The sequence below is a fragment of the Chiloscyllium plagiosum genome, unplaced genomic scaffold (assembly GCF_037043375.1).
Source record: "Chiloscyllium plagiosum isolate Xiang-an unplaced genomic scaffold, Cpla_swu_hap1 HiC_scaffold_5, whole genome shotgun sequence".
In the NCBI taxonomy this organism is placed as follows: domain Eukaryota; kingdom Metazoa; phylum Chordata; class Chondrichthyes; order Orectolobiformes; family Hemiscylliidae; genus Chiloscyllium; species Chiloscyllium plagiosum.
The window spans coordinates 97,386,533-97,405,711 of NW_028270143.1; the positions used below are offsets into that span (position 1 = coordinate 97,386,533).

The 19,179-nt window shown below is 39.3% G+C and overlaps 1 protein-coding gene across 5 annotated transcripts in view; it reads right to left on the reverse strand.

Moving 5' to 3' along the window:
• pard3aa (par-3 family cell polarity regulator alpha, a) overlaps positions 1 to 19,179 on the reverse strand; it is an 858,224-nt gene that overhangs the window by 86,415 nt on the left and 752,630 nt on the right. For 4 of the 5 annotated variants that reach the window (XM_043690628.2, XM_043690626.2, XM_043690625.2 and 1 more), the window contains one exon: positions 15,213 to 15,476. The exons of the other annotated variant lie outside the window; for it this stretch is intronic. In XM_043690628.2, coding sequence (XP_043546563.2) covers positions 15,213 to 15,476 — 264 coding nt within the window. The remainder of the gene's footprint in view (positions 1 to 15,212; positions 15,477 to 19,179) is intronic. 5 annotated transcript variants of the gene reach the window in all.

Below are 19,179 nucleotides of genomic sequence, written 5' to 3' on the forward strand. Positions count from 1 at the left end.
AAAAGCTGTGGATCAGCTTTCACAGATCAGCACAGCTGACAAGCAAACAAGGGGGATGGTTTGATTCAGGGAGTGGTCTTGTCATTTTTGGAATTAAATCCACACTCTAACATGCTAAAAATAAACAAAGCAGCAAAAACTACCATCTCCTTTAGCAAGAGAGTTCTGTCTGATTTTAATAGCCAAGGAGATGATCCTGCATCCAACACTTTTTTTCAAAAAAAAGTAATTCATTTTTGATCTTGATTAAACTTTTTTGCCCTAAATATGTCAACTTACCATTAGTCCACTCTCATGGGAGAATATCATATCCTCATATCTTTTAGAACTTTAGTCCTTGCATTGAAATCTAGTTACGGTTTTGCTAACATTCCAGGGAATTAGAGAAAACTCCCTGTTTAGTAATCGTTCTTTGTTACCAGGACCTATATCTTAGTAGAATCATTTCAATCCTTAAAAGCTACAGAACATCACCAGACCTATTGGGCAACAAACCAGCAAGCATTTGAAGGATAATTATACCATATTAACAATTGCACAATGACAATAGATATCTTATCATGCAATCCAAATCAATAAAACAATAAGACATCAATGCTAATAATTAAGGTATCTGTTAAGTTCATATTGCTTTCATTGTTGATAAAATTAACCACTTGAAATCATAATTATTCTGTACTGCTACTTGGAAATTCAAATCAGTTTTTGTTTTATTTTTATTCGTTCATAGGATGTGGGTGTCACTAGTTGGGCATTTACTGCCTTAACTGCCACTTGAACTGAGTTGCTTGTGCCACTTCAAAGGGCAGTTAAGTGTTAATCACATTGCTGTGTGTCAGGAGTCACATGTAGGCAAGACCAGGTAGGACACCAGACCATCAGATGGATTTTTACGACAATCAACAATGGTCGACAGTAGACTAACTTTGAACTGTAGATTTTTATTGATTCAAGTTACCCATCTGCCATGGTAGGATTCAAATCCTTATCCCTAGAGCAGAAGCCCGGATCTCTAGCCTAGCAACATTACCACTACATCACCAAGCTGCTCAGAGTTAATGCTTAGGAGTTTCAAACTGACTCTTCAATAGACTCTGACCTGAGTACAACAGCTCACTAACTTATTAATACAAAGCTGCTGTCAAGATATGCGGTACTTTTGTGACAAATTTAAATCTGAATTGTCCATTATATGGTCAGAATTACTGAATTAAGACTTGTTTCCTGTGTGATAAGTTTCTTACCACTTAGCGAGACAGATAGCAACTCAAGGCTAGATAAAGATACTTCATTTCTTCATTGTTGCAAAAGTATCTGATATTGTGTGCATCCTTAACGGAGAGCAAAATGAATGGGGTCACATGTCTTGTGTCTGCCTGACAACAAGTTCAATATCTTAGTTGTTAAAGATTAAAATGAGGCTCAGGTTATTTCGCTGGAAGGAATGTGCAAGGTGCTCAGACATGGTGACATGAGCAGCAACTTTTGCATTCACAAGTTATTTTGATAGACTCCAAAATCTCAGGCAAGTGCTGAGAATGACAGATTGTAAAACAGTTTTGCTGTAATTTGTCTTTGAAATTTACTTTGTGTTTCAAAGACAGCTAATTAACATGTCTACATTGGCACATGGTCCACATGATTCATATAGCTGCGGACATCAAGAGGGAATGGTTTTGACAATATTTGGTTCTTTGGGTCCACACTGAACAGCATCCCATGCAGACCCATCCCCCTGTCCTTGCATTTCCCATGGCTAACCCACCTAGCCTGCACATCCCTGAACACCAGAGGCAATTTAGCATGGCCAATCCGCTTATCCTGCACATCTTTGGACTGTGGAATGAAACTGGAGCACCCGATGGAAACACTGGAGAATCTGCAAACTCTACACAGTCACCTGAGGGTGGAATCAAACCCAGGTCCCTGGTGCCGTGAGGCAGCAGTGCTAACCACTGAGCCACTGTGCCATTCAATTTTTTTAAAAAATTGGTTTCAGTCTTTATAGAGATTGTAACATTTGATGTACTTATGAGAGATTGGAACAATGGGATTGAATAAAAGTTCAACATTTTAAATACATAACAATGGTCTTGTCTGAAGATTACAGCTTCTGCTTCACATTACACTTCCTGAACCATTAGCTCATTGCCTTTATTGCGGAATGTTTGATAGCAATTAGTACCAAAATAAACTAAATATATATACTCAACAGTGAACTTTATACGCACAGCAAGAAACAATTTAAATGAAAATTAGCAAGTTACGACAAGAATAATGCCCTATAAAACTTTAAGCAATAATTCAGAAAATATTCAGAATAAATTTAGCAGGTAAGTGTGGTGGCAGATGTTAAAATGTTTGCACAATCAAAATGAAATAAACCTATTTCTAAAAAAAGTTATGATTGCTCCAGATGGTTTGTTAGACTAATATAGCTGGAACAGTGCCTGCAACTAGGAAATCTCCATCTCACAAAGGTGCACATTATGCGCAACAGAATTTTGGATGTTTTTCTCCATTAGCACAATAAGAACAGGGCAGCACAGTGGCTCAGCAGTTAGCACTGCTGCCAGCGCAGGGACCCAGGTTCAATTCCAGCTTCGGGTGACTGTCTGCGTGGAGTTTGCACATTCTCTCAGTGTCTGCGTGGGTTTCCTCCGGGTGCTCCGGTTTCCTCCCACAGTCCAAAGATATGCAGGTCAGGTGGATTGGCCCAAGTTAAATTGCCTGTAGTGATAGGGGCATGAGTAGGGGGAATGAGTCTGTGTGGGTTACTCTTTACAGGGTCGGTGTGGACTTGTTGGGTCGAAGGGTCTGTTTCTGCACTGTAGAGAATCTAATCTAAATGTAAAAAGGAGCAGACTGTTCAGCCCCTCTCGGCTTCTTAACCATTCAGCAGGATCATTTTTGATCTGACATTCCTCATGTACACTTTCCTGTATTTTTCCATAAGTCTCAATTTCTCTACTGTTTAAGAATCTCACTCTCCCTCATCCTTGAATATACACAAGGACACTTCTCCCATGTTCCTCCTCATCTCAGTTTTAAATTGGCACCTCTTTATTCTGAGACAATGCCCTCTAGTCCTAGAATCTCCCATTAGGGGAAACATCCATTCAGCATTTACCCTGTCAAGCCTTTTCAGAATCCTGTATATTTTCATGAGATCACCTCTCAATCTTATAAACTCCAGAGAGCATACTGGTTAGATTTTGTTCAGAGGACCAACCCAGTGAACCTGCTCTGAGATGCCTCCAAAGAAATGATATCTTTCCTTAAATAAGTGGACCAAAACTGCTCTCAGTACTCCAGATGTGGTCTCAGCTGCACCTTGCACAGTTGCAATAGATTTACCTCAATTTATATTCCAAGCCCCTTGAAATAAGGGCCAACATTCCATTAACATTCCAGATTGCCTGCTGCACCAATGTCCTAGCTTTGTGTGTTTTTTGCACAGTTACCCCCAAGTCTCTTTGTGTTGCAGTTTTCTGTAATTTTACTTGAGGGCCGCCTTCTGCTCATGGCTTAATTTTATATATTGCTTCTCCCCCATTTTGACTAAGAATACTATAAATCAGATTCCACAGTATAACTGTTTTTTTTTCTAAACAAACATTCACATCTTATGGACGATGTTTTTATTATCATTCATTCATGAGGTGTGGGTGTTGCTAGCTTGGTCAGCATTTCATAGAATCCCAGAATCCCTACAATATGGAAACCAGCCATTCGGCCCAACAAGTCCACACTGACCCTTTGAAGAGTATCCCACCCAGACCAATTAACCCATCCCTATTACTCTACATTTCCTCTGACTAATACACCTAGCCTACACATCCCTGAACACTATGGACAATTTAGCCTGGCTAATTCACCTAACCTGCAGATCTTTTAGACTGTGGGAGGAAACCAGAGCACCCAGAGGAAACCCACGCAGACACGGGGAGAATGTGCAAACTCCACACAGTCGTCCAAGGCTGGAATCGAACCTGGGTCCCTTGCACTGTGAAGCAGCAGTGCTAATCACCGAGGCATCATACCACTTGTTTATTTATTGCTCATCTCTAATTGCCCTGGAGAAGGAGATGGCTGTCAGGTGCTTCAACTGTTAAAAGTCCTCCTAAATGTGTAGGGATGGCCATACTGCTGTTAGAATGACAATTCCAGGAATCTGACCAAGCAACAATGAAGTCACGGTGGTGTGCAGCTTGGAAAGGAACTTGCAAGTGGTGGTCCCATGCATCTGTGCTCCTTATTCTTCGAAGTGGTAGAGGTCACAAGTTTGCTACTGAAAGAGCCTAGGTATGCTATGACAGTGCATTTTGTAGTCAGTCCAGCACTGCTGACACGGTGCACTGTGGTGAAGGGAGCAAATGTGGAATACAATGATGGGGTGCCAATCGTACAGGTTGCTTTCATCTGGATGGTGTCAAGCACCTTAAATGTCGTTGAAGCAGTACACATGCAGGCAAACAGTGACTGTTCCATTACACAGCTGACATGTACATTGTAGATTCATGACAGTGATTGGGAATATAGGAGGTGAGTTACTTGCCACAAAATTCCAAGCTTCTGACCTGTCATAGTATTCATATGGCTGTCCCAGTTCAGTTTCTGGTCAACGATGATCCAAGGGATTTAGCAATAGTAATGCCAATGAAAATCAAAGGCCAACGGTTAGAGTTTCTCTTGCTGGACATGATCATTTGTGCCATCTAAGTGCCAGGCAGTGTTACCTTCCATCTTAGCCCAAGCCTGCATGTGATCCAGGTCTTGTTGCATACGGACAGGGACTGCTTCAGTATCTGAGGTGTTGCAAATGATGCTGAATATCATGCAATCATCAGCAAACGCCTCCACTTCTGACCTGAAGATGGAGGGAAGGTCACAGAGTCCTACATATAGCATAGTAACAGGCCCTTAGACCTACCATGTCTCTGCTGACCAACAAACACTAATCTACACTAATCTTATTTAACTGTACTTTGTCATAGAGTCATACAGATGTACAGCATGGAAACAGACCCTTCAGCCCAACTCGTCCATGATGACCAGATATCCTTACCGAATCTAGTCCCATTTGCCAGTAGTTGGTCCATATCCCTCTAAACCCTTCCTATTCATATACCCATCCAGATGCCTTTTAAATACTGCAATTGTACCAGACTCCACCACTTCCTCTGGCAGCTCATTCCATACACGCATCAACCTGTATGTGAAAAGTTGCCTTTTTGGTCCCTTTTAAAGCTTTCCCCTCTCACCTTAAACCTATGCCCTCTATTTTGGACTCCCCCCACCCCAAGTAAAAGACCTTATCTATTTACCTTATTCATGCCCCTCATGATTTTATAAACCTCTACCAGGTCACTTCTCAGCTTCCAACGTTCCAGGGAAGACAGCCCCAGTCTATTCTGCCTGTCTATATACTCAAACCCTCCAAATCATGGCAACATCCTTGTAAATCATTTCTAAACCTTTCAAGTTTCACAACATCCTTCAGATAGCAGGGAAACGAGAATTGCATGTAAAATTCCAAAAGTGGCCCAACTAATGCTCTGTACAGCCACAACATGATCTCCCAGCTCCTATTTCAATGCACTGACCAATAAAAGCAAACATACCAAATGCCTTCTCAACTATCCTGCCGACGGCGAAGTAGAATATAGGAGCAAGGAAGTTTTGTTAACAATGTGATAAAACAACTTCTTCAAATAAGTGGAGTTGCAGAACAAAAATTTTAAAATTCCATCGAAAAATCAGAAACAAAATGATGACTTTTTGTTTTGCAAACCAAAAAAAAAATCACTACATCCTAACACAATCTTTTGGCTAGGCCACAGATTGAATACTGTGTGCTGTTACACTATGGGACATTTTGTATTGCTGCAGGGATTCCTGCTGCTGCAAAAAATGTCTCAGGTATATGGATAGGCTGGGTTTGTTCTCCTTGAAGCAGAGGAGGCAGAGAGGGACATAAAAAATTACGAATGGTATTGACAAGATTGCTCATGAGATTCACTTCCCCATGGTAGATGTATCTGATGCCAGAGGGCATAAGTTTAAGGTGTGGAGTGCTTTCCTTCGGGCAGAGGCTGAGGAGTGACCCAGGCAACATCCTGATAAATCTTCTCTGCACCCTCTCCAGCGCGATTCTGTCCTTCCCATAATGTAGCAGTACACAGTGTTCAATCTGTGGCCTAACCAAAAGATTGTGTAAGGATACAGTGATTTTTTTTTGTTTTGCAAAACAAAACGTCATCATTTTGTTCATGACTTTTCGATGGAATTTTAGAATTTTTGCTCAGCAGTTCCGCTTATTTGATGAAGTTGTTTTATAATGTTGTTAACAAAATTCCCTTGCTCCTACATTCTATATTCTGACTAATGAAGGCAAGCATCTCATATGCTTTCTTCACCAGCCTGTCAACCTGAGCTGATACCTACAGGGATCTATGGACTTGTACAACAAGAGCCCTTTGTTTCTCACTCCCTAGGGACCTACCACCCATTGTCTATGTCTTTCTTTATTAGACTTCCCAAAATGCATCAGCTTGCACTTAGCAGAATTAAATTCTGTGATTGATCAGCCCAATTTACCAGCTAATCAATATCAGACCAGAGCCTGAGACAGTCTTCCTTACTATCAACAACATCTCCAATTTTCATGTCATTTACAAACTTACTAATAAAAGCTTCTACATTCCCATCCAAGTCATTAACTGACATGACAAACAGCAATGGTCCCAGCACTGAACCACTGTACACCACTGATCATATCCTTCCTGTTATAAAAACAACCCTCCACTACCACTCCTTATTCAAATTTGTAAACCAATTTTGGATGCAGTTTGCCAACTTGTCTTGGATCCCATGAGCTCTTAATATTAGGACCAGCCTTCCATGTCGGACCTTCTCAAAAGGTCTGCCCGAAGTCCATGTAAAGCACATCAAATAACTACCCTCATCAATATATTTAGTCAGCCTTTCAAAAAACTCAATTCAATCAGACAGATAGGATCTCCTGCTTTCTGCACGGACTACCCCGGATCAATTCTGGACTTTACAAGTATTAATTAATCCTGTCCTTCAGAATATTTTCCAATAGTTTCCCAAACACTGATATCAGACAAATTGGTCTGTAATTACTTAGCCTCTCCTCATTGCCCTTTTTGAACAAAGGATTCATGTTAGTTATACTCCAGTCATCTGAAACATCACCTGTGGTCAAGATATTCACTCTGTCAGAGCCCCAGCAATCTCCTCCCTCTGCCTTCCATAGCAGCCTGGTATCTGTCTCATCAGGCTCAGAATATTCATGCCCGTTAAAGCATTTAATACCTTTTCCATATTAGTCATAACGTGTTCCAGAATCTCACTACCCAAATGAAATCTCCAGCTACAATGTCTTTCTCCTCTGTGAATGCAGGAGAAAAGTATTCATTTAAGACTTCACCCAAACCATAGGCTCCATGCATAGGTTGTCTCTTTGGTCTTTAATAGATCCCTATTACTTCATAGGTAGTCTTCTTTTAATGTAATTATAAAAAGCCTTGGGACTTTTCTTCATAGCATCTGCCCAAGAAATTTTGTGGACCCTTTTTGACCTCCTAATTTGCTCTTTAAGCAACCTCCTACATGCTGTACTGTTGCAGGGCCTTCCCTGTCTTTAAATCACAATACCTGACATATGCTTTTTTTTTTACAAAACCCTTGATATCCATGGTTCCCTGACCTGTTACCCTTGACCTTCACTCTTAGAGGATCACACTGGCTCTGAATTCTCACTATGCTACTTTTAAATGACTCCCACTTTCCAAATGTCTGCTTGTGTAGCTGCTCCCAGTCTATTTTTGCAAGATCCTGTCTATGATACTGAAATTGGCTTTCCCCCAATGTAGACACCACTTATGCACTATCCTTTTCCATTTCCGTAATAACTTCAAAGCTTACAGAGTTGTGGTCACTGTCCCCAAAATGCTCACTCGCTAAAACTTCAACCACTTGCCTGGTTTAATTCATAGGATGAGGTCTGGCACTGCCCCATTTGCAAAATACTGGCACCAAAAGCTCTCTTGGATGCACTTTAAAAGTTTCACCCCATCCTTTCACACTAAGGCAGTCACAGTTAATTCGAGGAAACTTGAAGTCCAGTATTACCCTGTTTCTCTCACACCTTTCTGTGATTTGCCTACAAATGTGCTCCTCAATCCTGTTCAGAGGCCTGCATTTAATCTCAGATGGAAATCACTTTTTTTATTATTTCTGAGCTTTACTCATATGGCCTTATCTGAAGACCCTTCTAAGATGTCCTCTGTCATCATTGCCGTGATGGCTTCCTTTATCAATAATGCAACTCCTCCACCTCTTTCCCTTTGACTCCGCCTAAAATTTCTATACCCTGAAATGTTGAGCTGCCAGCCTTGTCCTTCCTTCAACCATATCTCAGCGATTGCAATAATGTCAATGCTCTCAGATTGTTTGCCTTACCAGTTAAGTGTCTTGCATTAAAAAAAGATACAAATTAGCTTTCCAGACCTCCTATGTGTGTTATCAAGCACGTCTTCTCCAACTACTGGACTGTCCTGACTTTCCTTCCACATCTGATTGGGCCTTGCTCCTAACTTTACACCTGTTATGTGCCCCATCCTCCGGCCAAATCAGTTTAAGACTTCCCCAAGTGATAAAGTGATTTAAGAGGGTTGAATCATGGACACTACTTTGAGAACTCCTGCTGTGATGTTGTGGGCTTCAGATGATTTGATTGCCAACTACCACAACCATCTTCCTTCGTGCCAGGAAAGACTGCAACCAGCAGAAAGCTTTCCCTTAGGTTCCTGTTGACTCCAATTTTGCTTGGGCTTCTTAATCTCATACTCTGTCCAATGCTACCTTGATGTTAAGAGCAGTCACTCTCGCTTTACCTCTGGAATTCAGCATTTTTGTCCATGAATGGAGAAAGGCTACAATCAGATCAAAGGTCAAGTGGGCCTGGTGGAACCCAAACTGAACATTAGGGAGTTGCAAGTGCTGTCTAGTAGCGCTGTCGTCAACCCCTTCCAACACTTTGCAGTTGGCTGAAAGCAGACAGTGAGGCAGTAATTGGCTGGGTTGTATTTGTTTTGCTTTATGTATTCAGGACATACCTGGGCAATCTTCCACATTGTTGGGTAGATGCCAGTGTTGCAGCTGTACTGAAACAGCTTGGTAAAGGGCACAGCTAGTTCTGGAGCACAAGTCTTCAAATACTGATTGGAACCATTACGTAGCTCACCTTTGTCTGGTGACTATTTAACTGCCAACTTCAAGATAAAGGAAGCAAATTTGGAAACAACTAACCACTACCTCAACCCCTGTATGCACTTTGGTTTATCACCTAGAATTCTAAATTACAGACAAAAAAAAACTATGGCCATTAGCATTTCACCAGCAGCAACAGCAAGGGAAAAGGATCAGAATATTAAATCCTTTCAAAAGCTTTGGTGCCAATGGTATCATTTCCCTGTTGGTGTCTGTCAATATTTGCAGACTAGTGGTCAAATCACTAATGCAACTTTTTTTTAAACAGAGGAGCACAATGGTCTTTCACTGATGTCATTAAAAGCTTTGTCCCTCAATTTATCCAACTCCCTCTGTGGAAGCATGGTTTCATGGTATATTACATTACATCTTAATACAATATTATCATCTTAAAAGGTCTGTCATTTCCTATTTAATGCTGTAGTCAGGGCAGGCTCAAACACTGCCAGATACACGTGCACGTCTGTACCCATCTCGCAAGCAAAATAAATCTTCATTTGGGAAACAGGAAACCACATATATTGCGGTGCACAAAAAGCTGTGATGGCGCATTTTCTGGAGTATATAGCTTAAGACCAGATGGTGACCATGCTTTCAGTTATAATGCTAGAGAGCAACACTGCACCTCCAAGTTCTATTTTTCTTTTAGGCAAGGGTGCACAGTTAACGATAATCACCTACTTTCAGGATTCAGCAGCACCATCTCTCCATTTCCATCTCCACCCACAGAACCCCAAGATTTTCTGATGGTGAATTTCATCACGTTCCTCTCTCAACTGTGTCTGTTGCATGGAACATGTCTGAATTGCAAACAACATAGGAAAAAAAAAGCAATTGTGCTCTGAAGTATCTCTGTATTCTGTTGCTCAACATTGCTCATTTAAATGCGAATGTTACAACCATCACTGAGCCCTCAGCCTTGAAAAGCCATTTGTGAGCTTGTCTCCAGTGCCAACGGGCCTTTAGCTGAAATTTATTGCAGCACCTAGCTTAACATATCATATCAGGACCTGTAATCGCATTGTACAAGGGGAACAATAAAGAAATTAACAATAAGGAATAAATGTTCAATTTCCAGAAATAGCTTATATCAAAATCATGTCAGGATTTGCCTACATTGTCCTTTAAGTATTGGAGACTGTTAACGGATGAAATGAATGAATACATCTGAAGAAAGCAAAAATTTAAATTAATACTTTTGCACATTAATTATGACCAAGAAGGTTGAGTAAATTTGATAAAATATTAAGTTAAATACATATTGATAGAAATAAAAAAAACACTGATTGTGAAAGTCTTGAATCATAATAGATTACAACTTGGTCAGTTCCATTTGTTCTTTGAATTGCTGTGCTCCACTATATGGAATTCAACAGGACTTTTAATAAGGTTCCAGTGATAACTGTCGCAGAAAGAATTCCGAGTTGAGTGTACTGGAAATCTGACTGTGATTTCTTCTGTGCAATGCTACTGAAAGTATGCTACACAGCATGGTGCACATACACAGACAGCATTTCTAAGTCAATCTTCAGTACAAACAATAGCTGGGAGTGTTTTTTGATTCTGGCCATATACAGTTAGCCCAATCCTTCACTTCCCTACCATGCAACCCAAGACCATACATTCAATATCAATGTAAGCCCCAAATAAATTATACACAAAACAAATTTGAAAAGCACAAACAAAAAAAAGACAAGTGCACATTGTGCTTTCTCTGATTTAAATTGAAACTTCATGTTCTTTTGCTTAATAGAGTAGGCTGAAGCACATTAAACAACTCCACCTGGATAAAATAGTCAAAATCTTTTTACATTAGTTATTAAAGCTAGGTACAATATACTTCATGTAGTGTGTCCTCAGTTGCTAAAGATTATTATGCCATGCCGAAAGAAGACAAAGAGACAAACTTTCCCAAAAGAACTGCCTGCTGCACAACAGTTTTAAATTAAAATGTTTTGCATTCCGTACTCCATCCCAACACACACAGCATATACAGAATAAGTCTGACACAGGAATGCTGTGCACTTTTAACACGTCTTGAAACCCCATGGAACTTCACTACCAGCTATTATCATAAATGTCATTTTCAAGTGAAGGGTTTGAAATGACCTTTTAATGGAAAAAAAGCCCTGGCTTTATCAGAGTTGACTTCTACCAAAAAACAGATGGGGCATGAAAGGAAAATGACATTGGAACTAATCCAACTGTTAGCACTGTTTACAGAGACTCATTTCAGAGGTATACTACTGTGCAACACTGTTCCAAGGCATGGAAATGTCACACAATATCAGCTCATACTGCATGGTTTGAACATGTATAAACATTTCTTTTAAATTTCAGAAAATAACAATGCAATTCAAAATCAGACAAATATTTTATCAACTGTTTAGGATCACTTCAAAACTCGTTTTTTGTGATAAACATTGATAAAAATGTTGAGTAAGTCAAAATATATCATGCTTCAACTTTGCTTCTAGAGAAAGGGTTGTGCGACATGAAATGGAAAGCACAGTAGCAAATAAGATTTTAAAACATTGAAAACCAGAGGACATGGGACTGGATAGAACAAGACAAGACAATTTTGGATTATCGGAGTAGCTGCACTTCCACAGAGTTCTCAGACCCGTTGGTTCAGTTATTTAGGTCATGCCACAATTGTTGCCTTCAATTCACAGTGCTGGTCCTTTTCTTGTTAATTAAAGATGTGCCCTACACCACAACCCCCTACACTTTGCCAAATACAATGGCAGTACTTCAATTAATTGGCAATCCAATTTTGAAAGCAGAGGTTACAGAGGTCACTGAATAGTTAATATGATATAGACTTGTGTCTGCTAAGTCAATTGCTGGGAGGCTAGAGGGAACAAAACATAAAGGGTTAAAAAAAATTGATCACCCATTCCAGAAATTGAGTTAATAGTTTTGTTGTTCAAAGTGACTTCAAGTAGCAAACATAATGTTGTCAAGATATTACATATAGATAACAGGAACATGTGTTAGTGTTGGCACTTATGCAGTGCAGTAAAGTACACTTAAACATCTGCAAAATTCATGAATTCTTCCTGTCAGCTCTTGATCTATATTAATAACAGAAAGGCAGAGTGACCAACCTTGTAGAATTGTCCGAAAGTAAGTCTTATACATTTTAGATTTATCAGATCTGGCTGATGCAACCTCCTTGTGGAGGTTTCTCATCATTCAGACAAAATTCATTTTGCCTTGACACATGATCTTACTGCACTGCAATTTCTGGATCAAAACAATGGATTAACTGCAAGCTGCATATTGAAAACACTGCAAAATTAGTGCCCCACGTAAGAAACTGCTAGTCTTGTGACCACCTTTCCTAGTTACAGTAAAGCTGAGCAAAGATTGTTTACAAGATGCTGACATCAATAGCACTTATAGCCTACTATTCCTGGGTGGGTCCACACCTATATCCTGTCTCATGACCTTGGATAGGAAGTGGACTTCCTTGTTACCATCTCCTGTGCATTCTTCCTCTCTAATCACAGACAAAAGCAAGAGCACTTCAAAGATTATTTTCCTTTTCTAAAAGGGAAGAGTCATTAGCATTGCAAACTAATGGCTCTACCTTAGAATCTCATATAATTTCCAAATAGAGTCAGGCATACATACTTGACAAGGTGATGAGAGGGAAAGCTTCCAACTTCAATTAGAAAGTTAACTGCCAAACTTAAAAACTCACTTCTGCTCAGTATAGTATGTACCACTTGAAGAAATGACTATCGCATTAAGTTAAAAAAGCATCATAAAATCACCCATATACAATAAAACATGATTTTACATTAGATCAACTACAGTTTCTAGGTGTAATATGAAACTGCATCCAACAGAAAACAGCCCTGTAATTATGTTACAATATCAATAAAATACATGCATTTCTGCAAACTTATGATTAGTAGCTTAACTTGCATTTGGGCGCATCACAATAGCCATTAAAAGCTGGGAGAGTTGTGTCAAACATAAAGCTTTTTGCCCTTTCTTTTGAATCAGATATGATATTGCAGCATGTGAGATCCGTACTATTGCATTAAGACGGTATAAGATGTTTAGGAAGGAGATACACCATTTGATCTATTTGATTTTGACCACTGAAACATCTTCTATGGTCCACTTGTGGCATTTAATAATTTCTTAAATAACGCAAGAGCTTTTCCCTCCAATACCTTCCTATCTTTCTGATTGCTCATATGTAATTCACTTTTTGATGCTACCCAAAATATATTTTTCTAGTTTCAACCTAGACTCCCAGGAGTCACTCTCCATTTAAGTCTCAAAACACATTCTGAATTAACCCTATCAATTCCTTGGCCCACGCCTACAACCTCTTTTCCACACCAACTCCAGTACACGAATTACAGAGCTCTTTACAATTTGACCACAACATCCTCAGCTTTGGCTAATTATTCTCATGGCCATGTATTTCTGTTATGAATTCTAATTTTTGATTTCTAGGTAAGATTTATGTATTAGTTTGTCACAGTGAGATCTAGATAAGCACAATCAAGATTCCACAAAATGCAGAAATGAGCACTGACTTAAGGACATTCATATTAGTTGAAAGCTTTACTGCTTGAAAATTATCTAAATTTGAATAAATCCAAGCATTTCAGATGGACAAGTGTATTATAAATGAAAAAGAGAACTGTTTCTTCTGTAATGAGCTTGATTTCCTCCCATTTAAGGTACCTGGTGGCTAGCTGCAACTGAGTTCACACTAGAGAAATATATACTTCCAACTTGCTGCTGTTCAATACAGTTTAAAACATAGAAGATAGAACAATACAGTGTCGAACAGGCCCTTCGGTCCTCAATGTTGCACCGATCTGTGAACTAATCTAAGCCCATCCTCCTACTCTATCCCATCATCATTCATGTGCTTATCCCAGGATTGTTTAAATCTCCCTACTGTTGCTGAGTTAACTAGATTGGCAGGTAGGGCATTCCAAGCCCTTACCACTCTCTGAGTAAGAACCTGCCTCTGACATCTGTCTTAAATCTATCACCCCTCAATTTGTAGCTATGCCCTCTCATACAAACTGACAGCATCAACCTAGGGAAAAGACTCACTGTCTACCCTATCCTCTAATCATCTTGAATGTCTCTATCAAATTCCCTCTTAGCCTTCATTTTTCCAAAGAGAACAGACCCAAGTCTCTCAGCCTTTCCTCATAAGACCTTCCCTCTAGACCAGGCAACATCCTGGTAAATCTCTGTACCTTTTCCAATGCTTCCCCATCCTTCTGCAATGGGGCGACCAAAACTGTACACAATAGTCCAAGCGCGGCCACAGTTTTTACGCTATATATGTGGTAGTGGTGTAACCAAAAATATATTTGCGCCTGAAGCAAAAGTAACTTACTGCGTTTTGTTTTCCCCATCCTAACACTCAAAGGTATTGGCTATGACATACCTCCCATCTAAAGCCAAATAAACAATGACATTTGATTTGGGCTGCAGTAGGAACCCTAACACTGGAGTAAATCAATACTTAGGAAGGAGGAGTGGATAAAATTAGATACAATTTTAAAAACTGCCAAACTGTAACAATGAACAGGCTGAGGGTAAGATTTGAGTGATACATCGCTAAAAATGCTGCTTTCCAACTTGCTATCTTATAAGACTGTTAATTAAGCTTTGACTTTGATGTGCACTAAAGTAGAAGTTAGTGACATATTTTGTGTTAAAGAAAGGACTATGGAAAAGTACGACCAGTGTACATGTCCCATGCAAGATCTTCAACTTTAGCTCTGGCATAGCGGGTTTAAATTCTGGATCAATCTTCTGACAGAATTTTCTTTTCCTAGATGATGAGCCTTTCAGAAAGCAAGCACATGCCGCAAGAAGGCTGTCAGATTAAACTGCAAGTGTAAAATGCATCAGATTACCTTTCCACAGATGGAATATTTCCATTTCTTGATTTATTCACTTGAGCATACACCGCTTCCATTGGTTGTGCTTCTTCTCTTGCACTCTGCGGTCTAGTATTTAAAATCAGGTTGTGCCCGCTGTTTAAAGAAGATTCACACCAACTCATGCCAGCATATGTTGGGTCATCGTCAGATCCATAGGCTCTATTCAAATCTTGTGGATCTGCATAGTCTCGTTCCCGGGCCTGCCGCTCCCGAATTTCACGGTGTTTTGCCTGAATTCTGTAAAATTCATGAACATCAAGTCATCTTGTGACAAAGAGGTCTCCACAAATGTAAGTTAGACTGAAGCACCATGCTCAAAGTGTCAAGAGCTCAATATTTTAAAAAAAATCAGTCACAGATAATGTTGAGGGAAACTGACAGTAGAATTCCTCATTTTAATTTGGAGGATCCGGTCCAAACTCCAGTCTCAACATAAATGGAACTCGGTTATAATTTGAGAGAGTCTTTTCTCTGTTCCTTGGCCAGACAGAAATACTTCCCGATGCCAGACATCATCTTCACATGAAAAATACAAATCACCAACCTGGTGTGGGTGCTTTTCCCACCAGCATAATACATTTACCAATGACAACATACCGTCATTGCGCAAGTTAGAAGCTGTGAAAAATCAAAATGTGCATGTTTGGAGGTGAAAGCTGATGATGCAGTGCAACTGAGGGATGTTTATATATTTTTTAAAAACAATGATAGATAGGAAATGTTGGCTCTAATACTATGCGCAAGTAGTCATTTGTATAATTTATACCCTTCACATTCCAGAGGTTGCACTATGTCACGGGTGCAAAACAATCTTTTAACACGTCATTCTGACTTGTAGACAGATTAATCTCAGGAATTTATAAGTTGCTGCAGTCACTTGGAGTTGGCTATTTAGATCACCTTCTCATAGGGCCAGGCATTATTAGTAGCTAATCAACACAATCCTGCACTACTCTCCAGGCTAATCATGAGCAGGGCCATGGGAGATCTTCTAGTGGTTAAAAATAACACCTTTAGTATCAATGTCAATCCTGAAAGGGCATGCAAATGCTGTTATTCCAAAGGATAATTTATCAATGCTTTGAACACCCATGGTCCAAAAAAGATTACCTTGCATCCGTCAGTCAAACTATTATTACCTTTATAACTTCTGGCTGTGCAATTATATTTTAAAAATTCTATTCTTATCAGGCCCACTGCAGGTAATCTGAAGAAAAAGAATTTAAACTACCTTCTTTTCATTCCATTTTTCACATTTACACATTATTGGACAATCTAAATTATTTGAATTTCTAATCAAACAATTTTATTGAGTCGGCTAATTGAATTACTCCATATGCAAAAGGAATCACAAATGCCTGTCAAGGTTAGGCATGCAATAGAATGTTGATCATGCTTTTAAACATCATGTTGTACAATTAATGCGTTATTACCTAAAAAAACGTAGGAACTTTCCCTTTGATGAACAATGTAGTGCTTTTGGACACTTCAGTAAAACTAACATCACAAATATTCTAAATATCCAGCATAATGGCACAGCTTGAACAGTCCCCATAAGATCAGTTTAAGGGTTCAGCTGCTAAGATCACAAAAAAAACAAATCTGCCAATGACATGAGTATACTTTGTCAGTTTTCACAGGTGAAGTGGCTTGGCAAGAGGATTTATCCCGATGGAAACCTCTATGTTTTCTGCAGTTTTTGCACATTGTGAATTGGCACATCAAACGGTGGCAGACATGAAGCAGTGAACATCCACAACCAGCCCACTTCTCTAGCTGAAGCATGACGTCTTATAAAGGCCGCAACATCAGATACTCACTTCTGGTTCATTAGTTGAACAAATCTGATGTGGTAAGCAATTTGGTAAATTATATCAGGTTTTTAGATCTTTAAGGCACTAAGATTTTACATCTGTATGCACTACTGTTGTTTTCTAATGCACAATCAGCTGTCTATGTTTTCCAAAGTGAAGTCCTTCATTTAAACAGCAATATTAATGGATAAATCTCTGGTGGCTGAAAGAATCTGAACCAGAACTTAGGGTATTTGATTTTGTAAATTGCTGGGCTGGGTGGTTATATTTCAAATAATATTTGGCACTGGGGATGAAAACACAGACTTTAGAATAATAATATTATGATCTCTTAGGGAACTTTCTAAGGACACTGATGGGGGTTTCCTGGAGCTTGACCCTTTACAGGCCAGCTGATCTTTAGTAGTTCCAGATGGGCCTCAGTGCAAGGCAATACCCAATTTTACTTTTGATATGACCTCTGGGGGTCACAAAGTACCTGCATGGTGCATTCTGCATGGGAATGCACACACATTACAGGAGAACAGACTTCATATTTAAACATTAAGTTGGTTACAATAGTTTCAAAGTCATATGATAAACAGCAAAGAAACTTGCAAATGCTAAAAACGCACAAGAAAAGTCCAAAATTCTAGAAGTGAGTGATGTCAGCATCTGAAAAGAGCAAACATAGGTTACAGGGCTAGTCATGTAGTGCATCCTTAAAAAAACTCAATAAAAATTATTGTCCTTATATGGTCCCATCTGTTGAGTGTGGAGCTGGATTCTAACAACATGAACATGAATTTATTCCTTTTTTGATGTAATGTTTGTGGATATTTATTTAACAATAATCGGTTAATTTAAGTAAAGAACCTTTGACTTATTTGATGAGGAATATGCTAACTTTTTTTGATTGACTTTTGTGCTCTCTTTTAAATACGATTTGCAAATGTAATAATTTCAACATTTTCTTTATCGGTATACCCATTTAAGATGTTAATTTCTGTCAGGCAATACAGACTGCTGCTCACCTAATTAAAAAAGATGGCGTATATTTTGGGAGTAACTGCACTGTATTACTGTTGCAGTGTTGCTATTCATTAGCAGTTTACTTTCACAGTGATTGCTACACCAAATCGTTGTTGCTGAAGTAATATGAAAAGAATCCTTCCAACACTGCCATATGGGCTATGACACCCTGAAGAAAAGTAGCTAACAAAAGTCACTGTTCAATTTCTGAATCTGTCCCAGAGGATTGGACAATGTTGACACATTTTAATTACAATCTAGGTTGGTCCCACCAAGACCCCTCTCCTATCTTACTGCTAAGCAAGGTTATAGCTGGGTCAATAGGTTGCAGATGACCACTTGCCAAGTGTAGAAATTTCTTGTATCTATTCAACTATAAAACCTAACTGCGAGAAATACAAAAGCTACAGTTCATTTCTCACTTAATACCATTCTCCAAATTTTGGAAATGTTGCACACACTGCATAATTAAAAATAATGGTATTTAGATACTGCAATTCTCATTTGCTAACACATATTATTGATCAAGGCCTATAAACTTTATTGATCAAGGCCTATAAACAATTGAAGATTGTGGTGCTGGAAAAGCACAGCCGGTCAGGCAGCATTCGAGGAACAGGAGAGTTGACGTTTTGGGCATAAGCCCTTCATCAGGAATTCCTGATGAAGGGCTTATGCCCAAAACATCGACTCTTCTGCTCCTCGGATGCTGCCTGACCGGCTGTGTTTCTCCAGCAGCCACTCTTCGACTCTGATCTCCAGCACCTGCAATCCTCGCTTTCCCTAAGTCTTATAAACAAACATGCACACCCAAAATCAGATGACAAGATATCCATGCATGTCCCACTGCCTTTGTGCGCAAAGTTAAAAACTGTTTCTTTCATAAAATGAATGAATTTCATTTCTCCCAACCTTTTAAAATTTTTTTCCGCCTGCTTCTGATGATGTCTTGCTATCTGGTGGCGTTCATTGTGAAGTCATAAACATACACGCATGCACAATGCTGTTTTGATTGGAATGTGCCAACAACCACTGATCCTCCAACAGACAATCTAACTTCACTTTCAATTTTAACCAGATGTAAAAGTGACTAGAGACTGTTGAATTCATCAAAA